This window comes from Hylobates moloch, unplaced genomic scaffold (genome assembly GCF_009828535.3).
Source record: "Hylobates moloch isolate HMO894 unplaced genomic scaffold, HMol_V3 SCAFFOLD_20, whole genome shotgun sequence".
NCBI lineage: Eukaryota > Metazoa > Chordata > Mammalia > Primates > Hylobatidae > Hylobates > Hylobates moloch.
The window spans coordinates 37,571,464-37,583,741 of record NW_026652295.1 but is presented as its reverse complement, the minus strand read 5'-3'; the positions used below and the strand labels follow the sequence as shown (position 1 = coordinate 37,583,741).

General features: G+C 39.2%; 1 protein-coding gene across 8 annotated transcripts in view; it reads right to left on the bottom strand.

Moving 5' to 3' along the window:
* Positions 1–12,278, bottom strand: part of DNAH8 (dynein axonemal heavy chain 8) — a 309,672-nt gene that overhangs the window by 16,025 nt on the left and 281,369 nt on the right. For all 8 annotated transcript variants that reach the window (XM_058432164.1, XM_058432166.1, XM_058432167.1 and 5 more), the window contains 3 exons: positions 5,705–5,861; positions 2,360–2,512; positions 2,091–2,280 (listed from right to left, as the gene is read on the bottom strand). In XM_058432164.1, the coding sequence (XP_058288147.1) occupies positions 2,091–2,280; positions 2,360–2,512; positions 5,705–5,861 (500 nt within the window). The remainder of the gene's footprint in view (positions 1–2,090; positions 2,281–2,359; positions 2,513–5,704; positions 5,862–12,278) is intronic.

Here is a 12,278-nt window from a genome sequence, read left to right as displayed (position 1 = left end):
CCTGTTCCCCTGAACAAGACTTGTTTTTGCTCAGGCCTCTGCCTGGAAGGCACCCGTCCTTTTTTTGGCATCCCTGCTTCTGCAAACCCTACTCACTGCTTCCTGTGTGAAGCTCTTGGCAGAATTAATCTCTCTGTCCTCTGGGCTACCATGGCACTTAGTTCTCACACAGTGGGGCAGTTATCACATTACATTAAGGTTGCTGATGTGTCTGCCTTACCAACCAGATTATAGGCTCCTTTAGAGCAGGAACCGGGTCTGAAATCTCTCTTCATTGAAAGTACCTAGCAGAGGGGCTGGCAAATGGGAGGTGGTCAAACAATCCTTATTAAGTTAAATGCTATTACCTCAGGCTCCTCAGCCAGGAATTACCTGGTGGCGACTTACTCAAATTGAGGCTCATACGGAGGAAAGAGACTCATAAGTAGACACAAAATCTGAGACCCATAATAAAAAAATGTTCCTCTCCTAATTCAATGGAAATTCTGGGAGAAAAATAGATAAGTGAAATCTGGGGGCTGCCCTTCACAACTCTAAAGGCTACGGACTTTATAAAATACTATGTATAATTTGATATGTTCACAGAAATCATCATGGTTAGTGTTTCAAATTTAAACATTTTTAAGGTATTGGAAAATGCATACAGTGAATGAATGTATGTATACAGAAGACAATTAAATGCATATTTTTCACGTATAATATTGATCAAAGTATGCCTTATAAAAAAAAAAAACCCTAAACAAATCATCAGTATACAGCAGTATCAAGGAATTTTCACCAAGGGAATGCAGCCACATAACCAGTATCCAGATCTATAAACGAAACATTCCTGGGCCCCAGAAGTCCCTTATACCTTCTCTCTCTCTCTTTCTCTCTTTTTTTAGATAGGGTCTCACTCTGTTGCCTAGGCTGGAGTGCAGTGGTGCGATCACGGCTCACTGCAACCTTGATCTCCCAGGCTCAGGTGATCCTCCCACCTCAGCCTCCCAAGTAGCTGGGACTACAGGCACATGCCACCACACCCAGCTAATTTTTATATTTTTTGTAGAAACAGGGTTTTACCATGTTGCCCCACTGGTCTTAAACTCTTGGGCTCAAGCAATTTGCCCACCTTGGCCTCCCAAAGTGCTGGGATTACAGGCGTGAGCCACCGTGCCTGACCCTTTGTGTCTTTTTCTAATCACTACCCTCCTTCTACAGTCATTATCCCTACTTTGAACACTATAGAGCCATTGTGCCTGTTCTTATTCTTTGTATAAATGGAACCATACTGCATGTAATGTTTTCTGTTTGGTTTCCTTTACTCAACATTATTTTATGAGATGCACCTATACTGCTACAAGAAGCAATAACTCATCCTAAATCTCTAAGTGTGAATGTTTCTAAAATTTTATTACAAATGGAGCCATAAGCTGCTGAACCATAAGGAATTCAACATTTGTTCATTTTCACCAAGAATTACTCGAAGTAAAACTATCCATATTTTAGTAATACAAAAAGGTGTCATGTTTCTGAACCTTACAAACTCTATGACATCAAGCCATTAATTTTCTCAGTAAACATTTCTTGAAGGAAGGAATAAACGAAGCAGAATTATAAAGCACTCTTTCAGGAAAAAAGAAAAAACTGGAAAACTGAGTGGGGGAAGATCCCCCTGAAGTTCTCTGAATACTTTTGTCGCAGTCATTTTTGAAATCAATCTAATTTTCTAAACCCTGGAAACAATTTTTGCATCTTTTGGTGCCTCATTTTCGACATTTCACAAACATTTCAAAACTATAAGTTAGAGAGAAACTTCTTTTTACTCTTTCATGTGTCCTAACCCCAGACTGATGGTTTGCTGAAGCTGGTGAAAAGAAAAAGGAAGAGTTTTGCCACCACATTGTAAAGAACTGATAGGAAGAGCTGCGGATTGGATTTGCAAAACAAACACAGAAGAATTATTTGTGTTCTTTCGCCTTTGAAAGGCTATGTGCAGCATCTAGCAAGCTACGGCTCCATATTGTTTTATATGGTATAATTTATCACATGACACTACTATCCAACAACACACAAATTCCAAGTTTGCCAAATCTCCTATGAGCACATACCTTGGGGATTAAAGAAACCAGTCATCCAAAATACATTAGGCCTCCCTTCAAATATCCACGTAGAAAACTGAGCATTTCTTTCCAAAAGTTCAGTGAACCAGAAGCCCAGTGTGGACGAATCCCAAGACACTCTTTTCCAGAGCTGAGGTATACGAGCATCATACATGTTGTCCAGAGCATCTCTCAGGTTCTGGAGAAGAAAAAATTAAAACACATGAATAAGAAAATCAACAAAGAAGGAAATGCCTACTAATGTAATAACAGCTCACCTCACTCATAATGATTGTTCCTTCAATGGCCAATTTTAGATCACTTAGGCTACTGCGGAGTATTGAAATGACTCTTTGCATTCTGTCAATTTCTTGTCTAAGAAAGATGTTCATTGAATTAAGATGGCCCATCTTTATCAAACGAGATTTCACCTAAAACAAAGTAAACAATGCAATAAAGGAGATTTTCTCATCTGTCATTTCTCTTCCAATGACCTCTTCTTTCTCAATTCTTTTTCTTCCCCTAGATGTATCTCTACCAGCCCAAATGAACTCTAAAATATCTCTTGCAGAACCAAACTTGCCATTAAATTTTCCATTTCCTGGGTTTCCAAAACTACTGTTCAACTAAAATGATTTTTATTTCTTACTGATTGTACTTAGCTAATAATTGGAAATGTACTTTAAAGAGCTGAAATAAAATTGTACCTTTTTCTCCTTTCACATGATTAAGTACTGGGTGTCAGTTAGATATTCTTTTTCCAATCTAACCTTCATAGGAGTACAGTGGAATTTTTTTCTTCATTATGTTTGCAGAGTTATTAGAAATGTCATAGGAAGTTAATACAGCAAAAATCTTTACAGAGCCATTACCAATAAATACGATTAGCTATAGTTTCCAAAGATCATTGTTGCCTTAGCAATGACAGCTAAAGAGAGCCTTTCCTAATCCAATCAATGAAAATATTTGATTTTGTGGGAGAGCCAGTTAAATATCTGTCATTTGTTCTTTTTGATGTATCACTTATTGACTATTTTGAAGAGATCAGCACAAAAGCCTCTGGTTGTAGGAACAATAAAATATGACGATTATTGGAAAACAAGCCAATACAATATACACATTTCAATTTGGTGACATATGCCCAACAAAAGATAGACTACAAATACTGGCAGGAACTCATAAAGGGATTTGAACTTGCTGCTGGCCACAATCAAAGAGATGCCAGAATCGAAGGAACAAGGATGGGACACATGGAGTGGGAGAGAACTCAAAGTGAGGTATGGATCCGAAGGATCACAGGAGGCCAGGAGCTGCAGGATTCTCTGCCAGAGATGCCCACTGCCCCCTCATAAAGGCTGGAACGTTAGAGATGGGTGGGCTTCAGAGTCATCTGAACCGTTCTCCTCCTTTTATAGGACAGGCCTCTAGTATGGTGCAGAAGTTTCCTTTCAGCAAGGGACACCTCTGTTTACTGCAATTGGGTTGCTTCTAGTGAGTGAAAGAGGAAGACGGAAAGCACAAAAAGGGAAGCAGATATAACACTGAGCACAGATATAAAATAGGCAGCCTGAATAGGACTACCCATGCGGGTGGAGCAAACTATATTAAAATCAGTCAAGCATGCCAGTGGAGGTCCCTAACCCAGTCTGACATAGCAACCTTCAGCTACTCTTCAGAATTCTTGGTTCTAGAGCCTACATGTTTGCAGCCTCCAGTGCCTCGTTCTCATCTCCATCCCAAGCCCTTCAACCTCCAGTGGCTGAATAGCATATGTATATGCTATACATACATACATACATATGCGTGTGTGTGTGCGCACGCACGTGCGTGTGTGTATATATATAAATTATATCTATATATAATTCCCTTTAAATCAATCCATCTCAAGAGTGGAAATTCACTCTTAGAGAAAAGGGAAATTATAGAAATACTTTTGCAACCCCATGAGTGGAAAATAAAGCTCAGGTATTGACTACAGTATCAAATCAATAGCCCAGGTATCTCTAGTATATTAACACTTTCAAACAAATCGCCTTGTCCTGCTTAGGGTTTTAAAAGGGAAACTTTACTTGAGATAGAGACATGCTTAGAAAAACATGATTAGAAAATGTAATTCTAATCCTGATTTTGAGTATAATTATTGTTCCAGCCTAAAATTGTCTTTTTATTAATAAAATTTAAGACTTGCTGTAGTCTTATATAGCATTTTCATTATGTTTCTGGGACCAGGTAGTATTCTCTACAATAATGTAGCTTCATTTTTACTACAGAAGTCAATGGTACAATTATATTTTGATTTACAAAATTCACTTTACAGCCACATGTTCAAGAAAGATCTCTTCTATAAAATAAGACGCTAAAAAGTAAGTGATCTTGGAGAAGGGACAAGTTTTAGATGTCTCTTAGTACAAACTCTTTCCCATATAGAAATCCATTTAGTTACACCCTTGATGCTCAGTTTCTGCTGGAATAATCGCCAGAACAGAGGTCTTGTTGGTGAAGTGGCCTCAACCAAGACTGGACAGCTTGAATTACCACAAGGTCTTGAACCTTTCCCCTGGCAATAGCATCCCTGTGGTGTAGTCTTTTAGAGAAAGTTTTATCTCACTTTCACATGCCAGTATTAAAAATCTTTGAAGGCAAGTATGCTGCCTTGGTTTTTGAAGATCACACCAATAAAACTATTGAAAGTGTATACTTACAATACTTATCCATTTAAAAATATTTTCTCCCCTTACTATAACTATCTCTGCATGAAGCTATTGATTTCAATATCTAAACCAAAGGTCTTGGTACTTATCTACACAATGGAAACAATAACTATTTTAAGAGGCAATAAAACACTTTTTATTGTTGGGACACTCATTGCATGCTAAAACTAGCTAAGACTGCAGGTTCTAGAGTCAGATCACTTTGTGTTCAAATTCTTGCTCTGCCACTTAGCTTGGTTTCTGCTGGTGCTGTCCTGAGCACTGAGTGTCATAATGTGTATGAAGCACTTAGGACAGGGTCTGGCTTGTAATGAGTGCTCAAAAACACAGCTACTGTCCCATGCCACCCCATTCTAATCAATGAATAAGTGTGGTTCTTAGAAAACTTCAGATTGGTAACAGGGTGCTTATATTCATAATAATATCTCCACTAATTATTCCACCCTATTCAATGAGTTTCAGAGGTGATTAAAAATCAATGGAGTAGATGGGTGGATCACCTATCTACAGTTAAAACACTTGGAACATCTTACAGAATACCAAATCACCAACACCATTGCTTTTTGGCCTTAAAGATTTTTGAGTTGTTTTTTAGCACAGCTTAAGGCATTGTAGAAATTGATATATAAATGGGTCACAGTGGAAACTTTGATTGAGGAGGAATTAACTTGTGAAGGAAGTTTTAAAAGAATGCAACAGAAAAGCGTCATGGAAAATGTTTTCTTCTGATATTTTTAAGTTTTGAAGAGAGAACTACATGAACAACGAGAGATGCAGAGTTTAGTAACATAGTCAAAATTTATCACACAGGTAATTCACCAACAGGTAGATTCTTGCTTTTCATGGTAATCAGACTTACTGTTTAAATATACAAATAGCCCTGTATGCCAGTAGGAAAGCAGCAAGACTTACCTCATGAGGAATGTAATCAGGAGGGAGTTTACTGAGCATATCTTCAGATAATCTATAAACAATGGCCTCCCGGGTCTCTCCCACGCCACCTCCACTCTCTTTGGGTTGAATGTTGGTAATTGTTTCAAGAACAGCAGAAGCAGTGTTACTCTGATACCTAGTAAAAAGAGTGAGCTGTTCAGCATGTTACAGGGAAACACGTAAGAGATAAGTGTCAAAGCTAAAATGAACCGATAGAATCACTTAAATCAAAGCAAGCTATAAAAGAAGAAGAAGAAGAAGAAAAGTTAACTACCATCAACCTAGAGGAACGAAAGAAACTAGAAATCCATTCTACTGCCTCCTAATAGGACATCAAGAACATCACTGAAATGAAACACTCGCCATCTTCAAGGAAAGAGACCCCAAAACACCCTTGGAAATCCAAATCGCTGCTTCACCACCTTGGTTGTAGCTAACCTGACCACCTCATGCTTAACAGTGGGCACACCTCCTTTCACTCTCCCCTGCTATAGACTGGTCATAAGAGTCTATCATTATAGGACAGCTTGTTGGCTCAAAGAGGACCACTCATATTTCCTCACTGAGTAAACTATTAAAATGTTTTTGTCTTTTCTGTTTTGTTTTCTCATTTTTCCACTGGTTTTATGATTTCCAGGGAAATCTATTGACACCCATCAGCTCCACCTGTTCAAATGCAGCCATGCATCTTTAAATCCATTTATTCAATAAAGATTTACCATGTACCAGGCACTGAGCTAAGTTCTAGAATATGGCAGGGAATAGGACACAGTTCTGTTCTCTAGTGGAGGAGATAGATATTAGACAATCCCATTCTAACAAGTGCTGTGGAGGGAAAGAACAGGATGCCTTCAGAGAGGTTTGATTCTCTCAATCCCACTCTCTAGCTTTCTTTCAGGTTGACCAGATACTCTGAGATGCATGAATTTAGTCTCTGTCCCTGAGATGCTGGGTTGACCAGTTACCTGGACATTTGAGTAGAAATGTGTGTGCAGGTGGGTGGAGGGCGGGGTGCCCTATGTGCATGTGTGTGTGTATGTGTTCGTGTGCCAGAGGTAATTTACACTAGAAGATTAGTAAAAGTTAAAAAGTCACATGTAAGCTGAGACCAGAAGGATGAACAGGTCAGCCAAGCAGTGGGGTGGGGTGGGATGGGAGGCAGAAAAGGACATTCAGATAAGAAGTAAGGGCAGGGGTGAAAACGGTTTCAGTGCATTTGAGGAACAGAGATAAGGCCAGTGAGGTTGGAGCCAGTGAGATAGGAGGAGCGATGAGGATGGAGAAGAGGCAGGAGCCAGACCATGCAGGGTTATATGGGAACTTGTAGGATTCTGAACACCACCCTAAAGGCAATGGGGGGAAAAATCTTTCCTGAAAATTCTGAATTCACCATGTTTGTGACATTAGTTAACATTTACTCATATTACCTGTGCAATTTGGAAAAGCTCAAGCCAAGAATTTATTTTAAGGTGGTCCTAGGAAGTCCTAGGTGGCAACTCATAGAAGCAAACACAACTCTTTCCTGGAACAATATACCTTTGACTCAGGTCACAAATAATCCAACAGTTAATTTCCAATAGACATAAGCTCAAAGTCAAAAGTTTAAAAAGTTATAAGGAAACAAGGCGATGTGAGAAAGAGCCAGTAGAAACAACAGAAAGCAGAATCAGACCTGTAGAGATCTTAAGTGACTTTTCAGATGCACATTACAAAATACTGTATTTGTGATATTGAAGAGTTTTAAAAGGAGACTGAAAATACGAGTATTAAAGAGGAAACTATAAACATGAATAGCATATTTGAAAAGGAATCAAAAAGAAGTTCTAGAAATAAAACATAACTAAAACTTAAAACCTATACTATTTATTGCTGCGGTAACAAATTGTTGCAAAGTCAGCAGCTTAAAACAAGACGAATTTATTATTTTACAGTTCTGTAGGTCTAAATATGACACAGGTCTCACTGGGCTAAAATCAACACATCAGCAAGGCTGGGTTCCTTTCCGTAGGATGTAGGAAAGGATCCATTTCCTTGCTTATTTGGGTTGTTGGCAGAATTAACTTCCTTGAGGTTGCAGGACTGAGGTACCCAATTTCTTGCTGGCTGTCAGCTGAAGGTCCTTCTCAGCTACTAGAGGCCACCTGCACTTCTTGGCTTATGGCCCACTTTCTATATTTGCAAAGCCAGTAATGGCAAGCCAAATTCCTCCCAACCTTGGACTCTACATGTAGATACATCACAGTAAAACCATAGAATACCAAAAACAAAACGAACATCTTAAAAGGAGCCAGAGAGAAAGAGCAGATTATCTAGAAAGAAATAACAATTACACTGGCAGTCAATTCCTCAACAGCAGCAATGAAATCCAGAAGAAAACGGAATAGTGTCTACCAATTGTTAGGATAAAATAACTATATACCTATAATTGTGTGCCAAACAAAACTCTCTTTCAAGAATTAAGGCAAGAAAAAATATTTGAATAAACATTTTATCAAAGAAGAAATACAGATGGTCAATAAGCACATGAAAAGATGTTCAGTTTCATTATTTATTAGGAAAAGCAAATTAAAACAACAATGTAATACCACTTCACACTTACAAGACACATAATAACAAATATTGGCAAGGATGTGGAGAAACCTGAACCTTCGTAATTGCTAGAGGGGATTGTAAAACGGTGCAGTCACTTTCTTTTGTTTTGTTTTTGAGACAGAGTCTTACTCTGTCGCCCAGGCTGGAGTGCAGTGGTGCTCACTGCAACCTCCATCTCCTGGGTTCAAGCAATTCTCGTGCCTCAGCCTCCTGAGTAGCAGAGACCACGGGCGTGCACTACCACACCCAGCTAATTTTTTTTGTACTTTAGTAGGGAGGGGGTTTCACCATTTTGGCAAGGCTGGTCTTGGACTCCTGAGCTCAGGCAATTCGCCCACCTTGGCCTCCCAAAGTGCTGGGATTACAGGCATGAGCTGCCACTCCTGGCCTGATGCAGTCACTTTGGAAAGCAGTTTGGCAGTTTCTTAAGATGTTAAGAATAGATTATGACCCAATGACCCATTAACTACATAACATTCCTAGTTATCTACACAAGAGAAATGAAAAGACATGTCCACACAAAGACTTGCACACGAATGTTCATAGCAGTATTCTTAATAGCCCCAAAGTAGAACATGCCCAACTATTCATCAGCTGGTAAGTGCATAAACAAAATGTGGCACTGGCATATTATTTGGCAATAAAAACCAAGGAGGTATTAATATGCGCTACAACATGGATGAACTTCAAAAACATTATGTTAAGTGAAAGAATCCAGACATAAAAGATCACATAATGTATAACTCTGCTTACAACCTCAGTATAAGGGTACACTAGAAAGTAACCTCCACCTGTCAGAAGAAGATGATCGGTAACTTGTTCTATCTAGCTTAGCACTAAGTGGGGGAAAAATCTTTCCTGAAAATTCTGAATTCACCATGTTTGTGACATTAGTTAACATTTACTCATATTACCTGTGCAATTTGGAAAAGCAGTATTTGTAGTAATAAATCCTAGTAAAGCTTTAGAAAAATCTGTATAGCCAATAAAAATGGTGATGTAGCTGTATATTCATTGATCATGCGGGGTGTCATTGGGGGATTATAGAATAAAATAACATGGCACCAAACAGAGTTATGGTATGATCTAATTTTGTTGTTAATATTGTGCTTATAGGCACAGAAAAAAATCTAGAAGGATATTTTTGCAGTAGGATTTTTGTATGATGAGCTCTTTCTGTAATTATTAGTTTCTTTTTTGCTCTTTATTTTTCTGTATTGTTTATGCTTCTCCATAAGAATGTAGGACTTTTAGAATAAAGAATATTAAAAATCATTTTCAGTTTGAAAAACAGAGAAAAATAAATCCCCATAAGGCAAAGTCCATCATAGTTGTCAAAAAGTTAACAGAGATAAATCAGGGACAAATACTTCAGGTTCACTGAGATGCATCTTACAAACCCTTACTCTTTATGCTCCACCAGAAAGCGCCCCCTTCTGCCTTTTCTCTGCAGCGTATGGAAAGAGAGAATTGCACCCTTCTCTCTCCTCCTTCCCTGGTGTGAGTTCCACAGCCTTTTGTGAAACTTGCCACACGAATTGGCAGAATCCTAAGAGGCTGCTGGGAAAGTTAACCAGGCTTCTTTGCTTATGAAAAAGCTGCGTTTGGGGGGAGTAGAGGAAACCCTATACAGCAGCCTTTGGATTCATTTAAGAATAAAGCTGGAGAATGGAGGAGATGCTCTGTCTTCAGCATTTTCATTTGATTAGCAGCTAGAATGCCACATCTGGACCCAAACATGCATACCCGAACTATCTGCATCCTTTCCAAAAGTCATGCTATGATAAATGCATAATGTGTCATGCTTCACATACAGAACTTTCAGTCAGCTACGGTGATATGAGGGTCCTAATATCAGATCTAGCAAGTGTTTGTAACTCCATCCAGAGTTGGGATATTAGCTTCATATTACCTCTAAATACATGACTTTCCCAGTAAGGATCAATGAAGTAAAACCCAATTTTTAATGAACAAAAATTGACTGTACAGTATATTTTAGATATAAGTTAAAATTCTTTTACCGTTTCTGTGAGCAACCTCTATTCAGATGTTGGGGATTTGGAATATCCCAGAAGACACTTATCTTAAAAGTTAACACACGAACACAATATTCTAGTAAAATGACACAAAAGGCATTTGAGACCCATTCCTACATTTTGAAATATGGCACAATCCCAGTTTTAAAAAGTCATATAAAGTACTGTATAAGAAAAATACAAATAAGTCTGAGAAGAAAGTTCAATGAAAATAGCTGATGAGACAACAAAATGAAGTTAACAAAAGTCAAGGATCCGCGTTACTATATACATTTTCAGAAATTTAAATTTGTATGTGATTCATATTACTCTGTGAGCCCTCTCTAGCATTAGGTACACTACAGATAGAATATGTGGATGAACCGCTATGTTAGGGAAGACAGACGGGTGTCACCATCGCTGACATCTTACAGAGAGCCATGAAATACCAGGTAAGCCTGGGTAACATTGAACCTCTGACTTTATCATGAACTCTGTGCATCCACATTTCCCTGGAGCCCCAGAGCTCTTTGTTTCCTGTATCAAACAAATCCAAAACCTTATTATTTTAGTTCTCCCTTATCCCTCTCCTGGACTGCTCCTTGCCCCATCTACTTTAGTGACATCAATGTCTGCCCAGTTGCCCAACTGAGAATCCTCAGAGATGGCTTCCTCCTTGCTGTGACTCCCCAGACCTTCTTAGTTTCCAAGCCCTAGTTCCAAATCATTTCCAGCATCCCCTCCCTGTGACCCACCATCATCCCCACTGCCTTCAGTTCTGCCCCTAACTTCCTGATCATCCTCTGTGTGCGGCACTGCCATCACCTCCTAACACATCCTTCTGCCTCCATCCACTGTTCCAAGGTAAGTTTTGACATTTCAAAAGTGATTATTAAATGTATTCAAAGACTCCCCATAACCTTCAGGATGAAATCTGAAGTCCTTCATGTGGCATACAAACCTTTTTCATCACTAAGTCTTTTTCTATCTCCAGCTTCTGCTCTTGCTTCCTTCTTTCTCCTTCCCACACTCTTCCCTGTGCTGTGAGTTACCTGAAGCTCATCAAGCATTCCATGACTCCCCTCATATTTCTTTGACTGTTCCCAAGCTACCTCCACAGCCTGGAATGCTCTGCCCTCATTTTTTCATTGATTATAGCTCATCCCTAACTAGCTATTAATATTAAGCTCAGCTTAGATGTCTTCATCTCTAGACAGCCTTCCCTAGACGTTCTCCCTATGTGTGCGCATAGCTCTCAGTGCTTGCTTTTACTGTTGTACTTGTCATTCTGTACATGATGACATGCTTGTTTATCTTCATTCCAACTTCAGCCTGAATTACCTGATGGCAGGAAAAGGCTTAAATCTCTGTATGCAAAATGCTAATTCCCACCAACTCATGCAAGCAGAAATGGCCATGTAGAAGGTAGAGTAGGTTAAGTAGATTTAAATAAATGATTAAATAACCATATTCCAATTTAAAATATTGCCCCAAACTCTTTTGGCAAAACCTTCAAAAGCCATACTCTGCATTGGCCACTCCGCAATTTAAGCACCCACCTCCCTCATGCTTTAGGCATACTGGACCTGGTTCCCAGAACAGCCCACACACATTCATGTTTACATTCCCTTCCCTTCCTTGGATTGTTCCTTGGTGTGTGCGTCCCAGTCTGAGTCTTGGTCCTTAATGCTCATTATGTTCCTCTTCTTTGCACTCTGTCCTTGACCACAGTCCTGCGGTCACTTCCTTCCTACCTCATCTCCAATCTGAGAAACTCCTGCATGTCCTTTAAGACAGCAGTCCCCAACCTTTTTTGCACCAGGGACTGGTTTTGTGGAAGACATTTTTCCATAGACTGGAGGGGAGGGGGCAGAAAGGTTTCGGGATGATACAAGCACATAGCTTTTATTGGGCACTTTATTTCCATTTTTATTACACTGTAATAT